This window comes from Platalea leucorodia, assembly GCF_965183815.1.
Source record: "Platalea leucorodia genome assembly, chromosome: 6".
Taxonomy (NCBI): Eukaryota; Metazoa; Chordata; class Aves; order Pelecaniformes; family Threskiornithidae; genus Platalea; species Platalea leucorodia.
In genome coordinates this window covers 72,394,521-72,408,710 of record NC_138828.1, presented here as the reverse complement: position 1 = coordinate 72,408,710, position 14,190 = coordinate 72,394,521, and the positions used below count along the sequence as shown (strand labels likewise).

Here is a 14,190-nt window from a genome sequence, read left to right as displayed (position 1 = left end):
AACAGACAGTGCTGTTACACAGGGACGGGAGAGGCTGCTCTACACATCTGCCTCTTGACCTCGCCTTGCAGAAAGTAAGAGAAACGTCCTGTCTTTCAGCCCTCTTTTTGCTGTTTCTCTTCCACAGTTCCTTCCCCCACGGCGGGGGGCTCTCCCCAGGCTGCCGGCCAGACCCGGGGAAGCGGGGCAGGGCTGGCCCATCGCTGCACCATGCCCACGAGGAGCTGGGGCCATGCCTCAGGTTTCTCCCAGCTGGAGAGCGGAGCAGCTCCCAGGACTGCTGAGAGCAGAGCGGGGCTGGAGCGGGAGCCAGCATCACAGGGGGAAGCAAGAGGCCGAGCAGAGCTGGACAGGAGAAGTCTCTGCCATGGGGCCCATGGGGAAGTCCGCAGCGAGGAGCCAGAGGAACAGGGAGGGAGTGCGTGCGGAGCCGACGGGAGCGGAGAGCCGGCGGGCTGGGCTCGGCGGGGCTCAGCTCTATGTGAGGTGGTACATGCTGTATCCCACGTGTGCTGTGTACAGTCCCACGGGAGCCACGGGCAGCCCTGCCCGCTGGAAAGGGCTGGAGGCACCGTACAGAGAGGCGCCGGCCACAGCCGGGCCGCCCAGCGGGAAGGAGATGCCGAAAGCAGCAGGCGGGAGCATGGGCTTGGCTGCCATCTTCAGCTTCTCCAGCTCAGCCTCCTGGAGCCGCTTGGCCTTGGCACGGCGGTTCTGGAACCAGATTTTCACCTGGGTCTCAGTGAGGCTGAGCGAGCTGGAGAACTCGGCGCGCTCGGCGATGGACAGGTACTGCTTCTGCCGAAACTTCCTCTCGAGGGCCAGCAGCTGGGCCGTGGTGAAGGGTGTCCGGGGCTTTCTGTTCGTCTTGTGCTTGCGCAGGGTGCAGGCCGGGGGGCTCAGCCGCCCTGCGGTGAGGAGCAGCCAGAGGAGAGAGGGGAAGGAGAGAGACACCTCGGTTAGCAGCACCCAAACCCGCTCGCCCCACGCAGCCCCCACCCTACAGCAGCTGGGGTGGAGGGAAAGGGGAAAAATAAGGTCCCGCTCAAAGTGAAGTGGCCCAAAAACTCCAGGGCTGCACGGGGCATGCTTCAAATTGATGTCTCCCACTCCAGTAAAGAAAGCGGGTGCTTTACAAAGGAATTCGGCTTTTCAAGACTCCCAGACCGAAGTTACCCGCAGTGCTTCGTAGCAAGAACCCTTCTGACTCCATGGAAAAACTCGGCACAGGGCAGGAGTCAGACACCCACACTCCCTCCACCTCCACCTCCTGCCTGCACGGCTCATACGGAGGAGAGGTAAATGAAGGGAGTGACCCTCCAAAAAAATGTGTCCTGTCCTTTTTATTGGATTAAGGAAAAAAATAAACAAAACAGGCTGGTTTCTCAGACTCACACCCTCTTCATTAGGCCCCTGGGAACCGGATTAAGCATGTAATTAATTACCAGGTCTGAATTCACACTCAGCCTCTATCTACCACTCTTCACTGGTCTGCCCCTCTCCTCTTATTTAACATTTCTAAGGGTCCTCAACCTCGATCTGCCCCGGGTTTACTTAGCAACGACTTTTACTTTGCAATTTAAATAAATTAAACAACTGCGATGCTCTAGAGAAGTCCTTTCGGAAACCTGCCTTTCTCCAAGGGAGACAGAAAGCAGCTCTGTTCGCAGCTCTGCTAAGAGCACCCCAAAGGCTCCGCAGAGCCTCAGCCCACGCTCGCCCCTTCCCACGGGAGCCCGGGCGGGGAGGGAGCAGGATCCGGCCGGGGGCCGGCGGCCCGGCCCCGCCGCACCCCCGGGCTCCGCGCAGCCGCTGGAGAGGATTAACGGGCTCTTCTGATCTCGGCCCTCCCGCTGCTATTTTTATTATTTTTGGATCTCTCCGTAGTAAAGCAGCAAAACATCAGTAAGTGCGGCTGTTCGGGCTTTGGAGATGCAAAGCTTGAGATCGCAGCCGGCGGGGCTGAAGCCCGCAAAGCCCGAGGCAACTCGCCCGGGAGCCCGGTCAGTGCGGCTCCTTACGAAATTATTTGAGCCACTTTCGGAGAAAACACCGCTGAGACTGAGTCAGGATTTGCGTGGCCAGTTCAAGCCCCAGGTTACGCTAACAAGCAGGCCGAGCTGCTTTTTCTTTCCCTCCCCCCTTCCCCCGTTAACATTTGGCATAAGACCCTGCTCTGGTGCGGCCGCTCTTCCTTCACCTTCGCAGCCATCCTCCGGCGCTGCCCCGGCTTCCGACACATTTGAACCGGTTCAAGATTTTGAACAGGCTGAAGCGGCCCGGCAGAGAGCGCGAACCGCAGGGGAAAACATGCTCGGAGGGGCCGGGCTGGGAGAAAGCGAGAAGAACTCCCCGGTCGCCCCCGCAGCGCTGGCCCCGCACCGCCCGGCCCCGCGGGAAGGGCGCAGCCGGCCCGGGGGGGTCCCAGCCCGCCCGCTCCCGGGCCCTACTTACTCGGGGGAGGCGGCGAGAACCGTGGGCTTTGCATCCAGGGGCTCCGCTCCTGCTTCTCGGGGCTTTCCGCCTTGACGAGGGCGTCTTCAGGCAGCTTGACCAGCCCCCCGACGGAGAAGTGGCCGCCGAGGGGCAGCGGGGAGGCCGGCGCCTCCGCCGTCAGGGCGCCCAGGCGGGGGCTGAGGCTGGCGCGGGCGGCCGTCCCGGCGCCCGGCGGGGGCCCGGCGCCCTCGGGGCCCTCCCTGCCGCCCGGCTTCCTGTGGTCGGCCATGAGCGCCTCCACGCTGAACGGCAGGAGGGACGGGGAGACCTTGGGCTTGTCGCTCTCCTCCTCCCCGCCCATCGCCGCCGCGACGGGGAGGCCGCCGCCGGGCTTGCTAAAGGCGGATGCGGGCAGCTCGTCGCTGCGGACGCCGGTGGGCGCGGTGCTCATATCCACAGCCGGGGCCATGCAGAGGCGGCCCGCCGTCGCCACCGCAGCGCCGGGCGGGAGCGGGCGCCGCGGCTCATGGGGCCGGGCCGGGGCGGTGCGGGGGGCGCGGGCAGCCGTCGGCGCGCTCCGGCCCCGCGGCGGGCGGCGACGCCTGATAAAGCGGCGCGGGGGGAGGCACCGCCCAACCAGCGCGCGGGGGGCGGGGCGCCGCCGCCCCATTGGCTGCGGCGGCGGGAGTGGGCGGGGGGAGCGGGCGGGGGGCGGAGCCGGCATCGCCGTCGGGGCGCCCCGCTCCCCCAGCCCCGCTCCGCGTCCCCAGTCCCGCGCCGCTCCCCACCAGCCCCGCTCCGCTCCCCCCAGCCCCGCTCCGCTCCCCCCCAGCCCTACTCCGCTCCCTCAGCCCCGCTCCGCTCCCACCAGCCCCGCTCAGCACCCCCAGCCCCGCTCCGCTCTCCCCCAGCCCCGCTCCGCTCCCCCCAGCCCCGCTCCGCTCTCCCCCAGCCCCGCTCCGCTTCCCCCAGCCCCGCTCCGCTCCCCCCAGCCCCGCTCCGCTCCCCCCCAGCCCCGCTCCGCTCCCTCAGCCCCGCTCCGCTCCCACCAGCCCCGCTCAGCACCCCCAGCCCCGCTCCGCTCTCCCCCAGCCCCGCTCCGCTCCCACCAGCCCCGCTCAGCACCCCCAGCCCCGCTCCGCTCTCCCCCAGCCCCGCTCCGCTCTCCCCCAGCCCCGCTCCGCTTCCCCCAGCCCCGCTCCGCTCTCCCCCAGCCCCGCTCCGCTCCCCCCCAGCCCCGCTCCGCGCCCCCAGCCCCACTCCGCGCTCCGGCATCGCAGGCGGGAGTGAGGGAAGGCCGGGGCTGCCCGAGCAGCGCTCCGCCGTGGGGACGGGACTGGGGCGGGGGGGTGACTCAAAAATCGGGGAAAAAAATGTATTAACGTGGGAAAAAAGCCGAAGAGCGAGGGAGCGGGCCCGAGCCGTGTTCTGCTGGAAAGCCAACAAATATCGGGCTGTCCCGAGTGTGACCTCTCGGAGGGAGCCCCTGCCTGTCCCACAGCCTGCCTGCGCCTTGAAAAAGTGCTTTTAGGTTTCTGCTTGTTTGTTTGTTTGTTTGTTTGTTTGTTTTTAAATGAACGCCGGCCCTGAGGTGTGTTCGACGTGTCTGCGGAAATCTGCGCCTTATATAGGCATATATATGCATCCGTCCATCCATCCACACACATGAGCTGTGCAACGTTTCATGGCATAGATGTGTGCGTGTCTCCAGAGAATGAAATGTTCATTCACGTAAAAAGGAACATCTAAGCCCCAGCCCCATTAAAGTCCCGGCTATTTTGTTTTGTAAATTCGTTTTACGATCCCTTATCCCTGCGCCCAGGACGGATGTGCAGTAAAACGGAGCCGCTCTCTAATAACGTGATTGGCCGCTCGCTGGGAAAAGTTTATTGATAGCTGCAGGGCTCTAATCTCCTCGAAACACAAGAGGCTCTTGCAGTCATTTAAGGGTAATTATCTAAACGGGGAGGGACAGTGAATTCCCTTTCCTTTTAACTGGACCCAATAAAGATGGTAGATTAGGAGCATATAGATTATGAAATGAATTGATCTAGCAGACATTTTATTAACTGATAAGCAACAGGACCTGATTGAAATGAATTGTCCTGTACGCAGATACACGCACACGTATCTTACACACGCGTGAGCACCCGCCCCGGCGCTGCGCTCGCTGTCCCGCGGGGACGCGCAGACCGGGCTCGCACACGCCGGGCTGCGCTCACGTACGATCCCCCTGGGTGAAGAGGAGTCGTAGGCGGCTTGCGGGGCTCCCCCGTGCGCTCCTATAGGTTCGGGTGAACGCACATCGCACAGCCTATTCACCGACGGATAGCTCACATAGGTACATTTTATTCCCCTCCCCGTCGCAGGGGAGCAGCGGTGCCGCCGCCCGGCCCGGCCCGGCTCCGCGGCCTGCCGGTACCGCTGCCCGCGCTGCCGGTACCGCTGCCCGCGCTGCCCGCGCTGCCCGCGCTGCCCGCAGCCTCCCCCGCGCCCCGTCGGGCCGGGGGGCCGGGCCGGGCCGCGCCGGGCGGGGGGGTGGGGGGGCGGGGGGGTGCTCGGAGAAGCGGCTGCATTGCTAATTGCGAGAATAAACAATCTGTCACGATTAGTCAGTGCCCCTAATAGGCAGACAAGTGATGTTGTTTTTAGGCGCCAGCAGCGGTCTGATCAAAGGCTTCAGCTGGAGGGGGACTATTGAGGACGTTAACCCGCATCAAGGGAGCAAGGCGCCTTAGCCCTGGGACATCGGCACATTCAGCCTGACAAAATTAGTTTGCTCTACCAATCACACGACATTTTCCCAAAGCCCGGTGCCTGACGCGGAGATGCGCCCCCCCCGCCCCCCCGCCGAGGAAAACACGCACAAATATCGGTGCGTCGTGTTTCACGGTGGCCCCTCCACCCGATCCTACAGGTAGGATCTTTTTTTTTTTTCTCCTCTGATCCCAAAAGCAACCGCGCAAAAGAAAAAGTGATGTGTTTATTAGACCTCCAGGCAGCCCCTAGGTTGCTTTCGATCTCATTGTTTTGATGGAAATATGAAAGGGAAAATGAGCTGCTGGGTTGGTTTTTTCCCCCACTTTTCTTTTGCAGAATGGTTTGGGCACCGGGACGTTGCTGAGGGCTGGGGAGCCGAGCGTGCGTCCCACGGTGAGAGCGCGATCCCGCGCTCATTGAGAGCTGACAGAACGAGATAATTAGCTCTTTATTTATCTCCCAGCAATGAACGCTTTGTGTTTACGTTTCTGTCATACTCGGTGGTATTTTAATCACTGTACCAAAGCAAGGACTTGATTCTAATTCCCATGCCGGCGAGCTCTTGGGCTGAAAACGGGAAGCCAGTAAAGTTCCTTTCGTTTCTTGCTCCTTTCTTTCTTTCCTTTCTTTCTTAAGGAAAGCTACAGGTTCTAAGTTAGGCATGGAGAAATCAAGTTTACAAAACGAAATCTGTCCCGAGATGTATTTCTTTGTTTAGCGGGAAATTTTTAGTATCCAAACTCCTCTCCCCTTGCTCGCTGCGCTCTGGGTGACCAAAACACCACTGGATTTTAGGAACTTTTTTTTTTTTTTTTTAATCGGTTCCGTCGTGTTGATACTCTGACTTGCTTTTAGGTGCCTCTCTCTTATTTTCCTCCCTGAGCTGTAAGGAAAACAGAAGTGAAAGGGCGGGGGGGAATAGGTGACTTCTTTGGTGCTTGTTCCAGTCCAGGGTTTTTATTGGGAACCGTGGCGCTTCCCTGAAGGCACTTGTGCTAGATAACAATATTGGGCAATTAGCATCCTAAACAGTCCCGTTTCAATATAATGAATGTGCTAGGCAAAGCCATTACCCATAGCATTTTATTTCGGTGGGAATACAACAACAAGGGCTGGGAGGAGTGCGTGGGGGATGGGGAGGGGGGACAGGAGGCAGCGCTAAGCCAATTCAGGGCATTGTCTGCCTTTTGTAAACGTTATCTTTGACTTAAAGGCAGAACTCAGAAAGGAGAGGGGTGTTGTTTCCCTTGTTTCTATTTTATTTCCCCCGAGACAGCAGCTCTTAGGAGACCAGACAGCCCCGCAGGACACCGGGAGGCTGCGGGGACTGGCGGCTCCGGGGCCGCTCTGCCGCGCCGGGCACCGCCTGCGCGCCCCCTGCGCGCCCCCTGCGCGCCCCTCAGCCCAGCCTTGCTCCAGCTCTGAGCGGCTCAGCCCGGGGGGCAAAGAGCCAGATCTATCGCAAGTGCTAAAAACGTCCCGCGGGCTTTACAAGCCCTCAAAGCCCTTCAAGTCTCCCTGCTCCCGTCGCCGCTCCTCCGCTGAGCGTCGGATAACGCGAAAAGACCTCCGTTCTTTTCTTTGTTCTTTTTCGCCCCCTCTCTGTCTTTTCCCCTTTCCGCCCAGATCAAACAGAACCTAAACTACTTTTAAGGCTTCAGGCACCTGGGCTGGTCCCGGGGAGGTTGCCCGGAGTGGCCATGTGGATGGCCAAACTCCAGCCGCCGAGGCGTCCCCGGCTCTTTGAGGGTCGGAGGAGCAGGCTGAAAGGACGGCACTATTTCAAGTGGCCCAAATTAATTTGATCACGACATTATGATGCACTTGGAAAAGATGAAAGAAAAGGCTGGCCGTCTCCTCCAAGATCTCTATAATTATAGATAATATATCCTATTTCAAAGCAATTAGCTCAATCAGGCGTAACGAGGCACTTTGCTGCCAGGGAGTAACAATGCCTTACGGTTATTTAAGCTTCAAGATGTCAAGCAGACTTCGAGACTCTCTGCTCTGCCCAAAAGGGAACTTGGCTGTCTTGGTGAAAGCCCCATGGCTAAGGCAGTGGTTTCCCTTCAGTGGCAACACGCCCATTTCATTTTATATACATTTTTTAGAGCTCTCGCAAAGGTGCCGGCTCTCCCCGAGCAGGGCGAGCGCCGCTTCCCCGGGCGCGCTTGGGGCCGGCAGCGGGGGGCACCACCTCCGCCCCTGCCCGCCGGCCCCGACCTGCCGCTCCTCGCCGGCTCCGGGCTGCTTGTGCTCCCCGAGCCTCTCCCCCGCCCGGTGCCCTCCTTTCCTTCGCTTTTTGGGGTGATTCCGACTATTCCTCGCGGGGAGCTGCAGGAGAAGTCGTTGACGGGGCTCGCAGCCCCGGCGCAGACTCCCCTGCCGAGCCAGCCGCCTCCTCCCAGCCCCGAAAGCTTTACCCTGCCCTCGCCTCGGTTTTTACCTGAAACGCTTGCAGATGGCAAAGGTCCCGAGAGCAAAGAGGGCACCCGACTGCCGGGTGCGCTAACAGCGAGCCGGCGGGTTTGTTTATGTGCCTACCCGTGCGTGGAGGGGTCTCTGCAATAACGTCGGGAAGGGGAGCGGGGGCTCAGGTGCCGAAACCCCCTCGTCCTGACCCAAACCGGCGGGAGGGGCGCGCAGAGCGGGCTGTCCCGCCGTGTCCGGGGGCGGGGGCCGCGGGTGCGGGTTTAGGCCAAAACGCCGAAAAGCAACTTTTCCCCTTTTCTCCCTTTCCCGGTGCCGCTGCGAGCCGGCATCCAGGGCTGCTCCTCCTGCTCCCCCGCCCGCCGCCGCGCCGTGCCCCGCTCGGCGGGGCTGCCCCGGGCCGGGGGCTCCGCCGAGCCGCGGCCGCCGGGGCCCGGCCTGGGCGGGGGTCCCCGCCCGCGGCGCCGGGGCAGAGCCACCGCCGGAGCGGCCCGGCCCGGCCCGGCCCGGGGAGGCCGCGAAAATAGAGCCGTGCTCGGATGAAACGCCGCCGTAGGAAAATGAATAACTGTACAATTAACCTGTCAGCTTTCCTTCCAGGGATTTTTATTGCTGGGGGGGGGGGGGGTAGTGGAAGCGGGGGGGGATAAAGAAAAAAAACCGAAAAAAAGCATCGCCCCATGGGTGAGTCATTTGAATTGGACAGTTCGAGGGAAACAGGAGGCCGGGGGCATGAATGCAAACTAAACAAAGTTTAACCACCCCTCCTTCTTCTTCCCATGCGCAAAATGGAAACCTTATTATATGATTCACTGTGAATCAGTAGATTGAATGCGATCATTATGAGTAAATGATAGTCGGGGCTCTGCTGGTCTTTTCTTTCCTAGAGGCAAAACTATAAAATATGAAGGATATAAATGATCTTCTCTCCGCTCCCTCATAAAGGACATTCATTCAAAGCCGCACTCTGTCTCGCTCCCAGTTCCTTTGGTCCCCTTGAATTCCACAATGATCAAGGTAGATTATGGCGAGTCCCGGTTTATTTGTCTTCACGTGCTTGTTTATTGGCGAAATGTCACGAAATGTAATTTGTCCCAAATTCTTTAACATGAGAAAATACTTTGTGGTTGAAGAAATCCATGCTGGTACCGCCAAGGCGATCTCCGATGCTCAGAGCAAGTTCATTATCATGCTATTTTACAGCGTTTCCATGTTTGCTCCTCATTTCTCAGGAGCGTTTTACATATCGTTGCATAAGAAAAGGATTTCGCCAGCTCTAGTTATGAGATTTCCTAGATTTTTTACAGGCGGAGCCGGTTTACAAAAGCTGTATTGTTTGACTGCGGTCTGGGTTTCCATTTGGGGTAATTATTGTATTCCCAGTCTTCTTCTAATCATTCGCTCACAAGGACACAGTTTTTTTTCCTCGCCTTTTGAAGAAGATGAAATACTCCAAACTTGCAAGACCATTGGAGTAATCCCCCTGCTTCTTTGCCTATTGTGTAAAAGCTATTCCTTACATCTCTCTAAATTGCTGGAAAATATGTGATGGAAAAGATGGTAAGAAAACATATAGAGCAGATCAGAAGAAACGCATGTCACCATATTTTGAAAAAACTCCACAAACTCGAAAAGTCCTGATCTAAGTCTGTTCCCAATAGAGAGGTCTATGAGAATGGGGGGGAAAACCCAGCACGAAACAAAACCACTTTTCAGAAGGAAATATGTTTCAGCTAGATAATAATCAGCTCCTGAGGAAAAAAAATTAAAAGTTCATAGAAGGAAAAATCAAGGGAGAGCAAACGCCTATGTGCAGAAGGGTTTCTCCTCCAGCTGCTGCCTCCAGCTGCACAGCTGGAGGAGGGCCGGGAGCCGCGGCCCCGCCGGCAGACAGCGGCTCAACCTGCGGGCATGGGAGTTGAACTTGGCAGGTCTCCTCTTTCCAGCACCCCTTTTTGGACCTTCCTGCTGGTGTCACACAGCTTCCCAGGGCAAGGCTGCCTCCCCCCACCTTTCATTTGCGTCTGTAAAACCCGAGGCCCAAAAAGATCTCCCTAAACTCACAAGGAACAGGATTGGGGCAAGTATTTCTTTTCTCCTTCCGCTAAGATGGTTCGAAAGTGATTGTCTTAAGCAAAAATCTGCCAGTTAGGAAAACATATATTCATGCATATACATGTAGAAGGATTTTAATTTCCCTGTGCAAAGGAAACTGCAGTGAACAGCAGAGTAACTGGTGTCCGGTATCTTCCAGACTCTGTCTATGGAAAAACAAAACAACATCACACTCCTGCAACTATCAAAGCCATCCGCAAGTATTTGAAACTGTCCTGATGATATGTAACCTCCTGCTTAGGAACTCCAGCGCCTTATTATTTTGGTGATGTGATCTCACCACATCCTTTTGCTGAGTGGCAGCCGATGGGTAGATATGATACTGGGAGTTACGTCATTCTAATAAATCAATGTAACCAAACAATTTCACTGCCAGAGGAGGAGGGAAAAAAATCCCAAATATTTTGTAGGGAAACTGAATTTGTCTTTCAGAAAGCTTATGTTCCTCTCAGACTTTCCATCAACTGCCAGCATAGACATAATCTAAAATGTTCCTGGCTTGCCCACTGCTGGGCTGATTAGCTTTTGGAACAGAAGAGATAACATTTCTAGACATTGGTCTGCCTTGCGCTGCCTTCATGTTATTCCCTGCATATGTGGTTTTGACATTATTTATGTAGCAAGTGTGGACTCTCTATTGGTGTTGGGTCACTTTGCTTTTCAACAGTTGGGTTTTTTCTGTCACTCAAAGCAGAACTTCTTTCAGCCTTTCAAACTGCATCAGGCTTCTCCCTGCAATCTGCGGCTCAAAGGTACGGCACCCTCCATGTGGCTGAGCATCCCTTGCAGGGGCGAGCCCAGGCTGGCCCACAAAGGGCCACGGGTGGCTGTGGGGTGCCCAGACCAGGCGCGCAGGCTGCTACCCACCTCCTCCCATGTCGTCAGAGTGGACCATGCTGTGGAGCAGGGGGAGATCCTGCCACTGGGTGTGAACTCCACTGATTTCAGGTGCTACGGGATTCAGTCCCTCCCCTGCTGTTAACAGTCCCATTACACTTAGGCTGGCTTTGGGTTTATTTGATTTTTACTTCTGAGACAACCTAAAGGATACCAACAAAGTGCTCCTACTTTTTTTCTTTTTCTATAAAATCACAGGAGGGATAATGAGCTAAAGGTGCCACATTAATAACACAGAGACACAAAGAGGAGGCTCAGTGACAGCAGGGAGCGCAGGGGTGCATTCGGGACATGGAGTTACTTCTTAGGTTTGCTGCTGGCCTTTTTCAAACCGTTTCACCTTTTACACTGATGTCTCTCATCAGAGTCCACCCTTCACTAGTTACTAGTGTAGCTGGAAGCCCTGGCTGTAGGTTACGTTTGCACATGCACACACACGCACACTTTGCGCCCTGACTCCCACACTGCTTGCTGGGGCTGGGATGTGGAGGCAGATCACCATCTGCTTCACCCAGCAGTAGCTATGTACAGAGAAAAATCATGTGCAGCAGCCTCACAGGTAGATTCAGGTCCTCCTCACTTGCTGACACAAGTAGCTAAATACTAAATAAAACCAGGGACAGAAAAAGAAACGCCATGGGATCGTACACAGAGCTGTCAAGGGAGGGGAGCAGTAAGCTCCCTGGCAGCCACAGGGAACACCTCTGTTCCAGCTGAGATTTTGAAAAACAAGGGGAGGGAGGGAAGGAGGAGAAGAAAAAAAGAGCGGAGTACGATGAGCATCTTGGAAAGTCACCGGAAACTTTGTTCTTAGGAGTAAATCTGGCTTGTTGTGATCCCCTTTCAGCAGGGCTGGCTGTGAGCCAGCCGGGTCCCCTGGAGCCCCCCTGGCCTTTTTGTCTGGAGCCTGGGAATCTGTCTGGAGCACAAGGCTGGGGGGACCAGGCTTGGGTTTGCAGGAGAGATCAGCTTAGGCAGCGGCCATGTAGAGGAAAGGGGGTTTGAAGCCCTCAGGCCTTTGGGAGTCCCCCCCTGGGGCTGGTGGGTGGGCAGGGGAGATCCCCCCCCACTTTGGGGGCAGCTGAGGACAGGCTAGGGGGAGGTGAGGGGACAGGGGAGCAGGAGGAAGGGCAGCCTGCCTGTCCCAGGCCTGAGATGCCAGAGCAAATGGGGTAGAATGGAGGAATGGAGGGACGGAGCACAGCTCCCTGGCCCTCACCCCACCAGCCTGTGTGAGGTGTCCCAGGGTGTCCTGTCGTCCCCAAGGTATTGTTGCAAGTAGGCAAATACCAAATAAAATGAAAAATTGCCGACAAAGAGAAAAAAAGCAAACCAAAAGCCTTCAATGGAGCCGCGGTGCATTACCTTTCTGCTGCCCCTCTAGCTCTGCCTTCCCACAGACCTCTTTTGGAGCGATGAAAGTGTGGGCTCTTAAAGCTCCCTGTCGATCCAGAGATATTAATCGGCATATACTTATGGAATTTCATGAGTGATTGAGCCCTTTCCAATGATTTTGTTCCCTTACTCTTTCCGACTCACTTATTCTGGTACATCATTCTGCCCTTTTTGTGTATTCCTCCCCATCCCCCGTTATGACCTTTAGGGGTAAAATTCAATTTACTTGGCTACTTTGCAGACAAAATCTAAAGCCTGCCTTAATTTGTAGTTTACTAGCCCTCTGATGTGAGACTACATAGAGAGCCCCTATCTGATCAAACGGCCGGTACCTTGACGCAGCCCAATTATGTGAAAATATATCCTCGCTTATCATTTCAAACATCGTATAAGTGGAGAAACTGAAGTCGCTCCCTGTCTATTTGATTTTCCTGTTCAGACACACTTGTTTAAACAGGCACCGTGAGACTTTTCTGTAATCTTACTCAGAGGAGTTCAAAAAGCCTTTTTGCCTTGAAAGCCCTGAGCCGGGTGATGGCGGCCGCCCCCAGCCCACTCCCGGCCAGGCCAGGCAGGAAAGGGGCAAGGGGGGGATGTCCCCTGCAGCTGAGCTCTGGGCCAGCTGGCCATGAAATGCTCCTGCGGCCAGGTATCCTTCCACAGCACCCTCCTCCAGCTCTGCCCACCCAGACTGACCTGGCTGCCGAGCTGGTACCCGCACGGCCCTGCAGAAGTCCCTTTCCCGGCCCAGGCTCACTGCATCACCCTTCTCTGCCCAGCCTCACAGCTTCCCCGCTCCTGTCACTGCTGCATTTGCCTTCCCAGCTCAGCCCCAGGGCAACCCTCTTCTTGCGCCCTGCTGCATCCCCCTTCCTGGCCCAGCTGCCACATCCCTACCCCTCGCCTGGTCCTGCAGGATCCCCCCTTCCTGGCCCAGCCCTGCTGCATCCCCTTTCCTGACCTGGCTCTGCTTCACCCTGCTTCTTGTCCTGGCCTCACTCCATTTGTCTTCCCAACGCTGCTTGACCCTGTAAGTCCTGGCCACCTCCAAGGTGGTATCCACTCAACAGGGAAGTCATTAAAGCAGCCAGCCCCCAAATGCTCATCATCCAGTTTACAACACGCTGCAGCTTCTAGGCAAAAGCTGTCCTGGGGAGCTGCAATCCCAGTTTTCCCTGTTACTCCCTCCACTGCAAGGCCAAACATTTCCCAGGAGAGAAGGGCTGGTTTGGGGTCTCACCCCACAGCTCCCCTTGCTGTCCTTCATGACCCTTCTGTGACAGAGAGCTGACCACATCCCAGGGCAAAGGAGCTGCCTGAACCCACGCACTCTGCTTCTTCCAGACAGAGCAAAAGGTACCATCTCTCCTCACTGTCCTTCCTGGGCCAGCCTGAACCCACAAGGTAACAGGCTTGGCTTCTCCTTCCCATGCTGCTTCCCAAGGGAATACCTGATGAAGGATGTCAGCTTTAGCAGGCATTGCATTCCTATTTGCTAAAACAACTGTGTGGAACGCAAGGAGCAAGAGCAAAGCCATTTGCCAACTTGAGGTGAGATACAGAAGCTGGACTAGCTGCAGAAATCGGTGGAAAAGGAGATCTATCAAAACAACAGGTTATTCCAATTGTTTGCCCAAAATGCAGTGATCCAAACCCTCTGAAGCCTTTCCCTTCCCTTCCCTTCCCTTCCCTTCCCTTCCCTTCCCTTCCCTTCCCTTCCCTTCCCTTCCCTTCCCTTCCCTTCCCTTCCCTTCCCTTCCCTTCCCTTCCCTTCCCTTCCCTTCCCTTCCCTCTCCTCTCTCAGGTTTCAGATTGGTCCCTGGGTGCCTCTAAAGGACTTTTTCAACTTTCTGATAATTTCATGGGAGTAGATCTCATTGAAATCCACGACAACACTTAGAGTGGAGTATATAAAATACGCCTTGGGGATTTTAAGTATTCTTATACTTTCCCCTTCTAAGAATCTGCAATAATCTTATCTTTAGTGACTTGACAAAATTCATTTTCTGCTAAAGTATACACAGAACTGGTAAGACATGTAGAAAACCAAATTAAGTACAATAAACAGCCACTGCTTTAGAAAGGTCATATTTTCTACTACTTTCCTTCTTTTTACCTTTTTTAACCCTTTTTTACCCTCAATGGTAAAGATGCAAC

The 14,190-nt window shown here is 56.3% G+C and overlaps 1 protein-coding gene across 1 annotated transcript; it reads right to left on the bottom strand.

Moving 5' to 3' along the window:
• Window positions 1–477: 477 nt before the first annotated feature.
• MSX1 (msh homeobox 1) lies at window positions 478–2,905 on the bottom strand (the record flags this gene model as incomplete). The annotated part of the gene is made up of 2 exons (XM_082315466.1): window positions 478–908; window positions 2,455–2,905. 2 exons carry the CDS (start codon window positions 2,903–2,905, stop codon window positions 478–480), a joined length of 882 nt encoding a protein of 293 aa, XP_082171592.1.
• Between the last annotated feature and the right edge of the window lie 11,285 nt (window positions 2,906–14,190).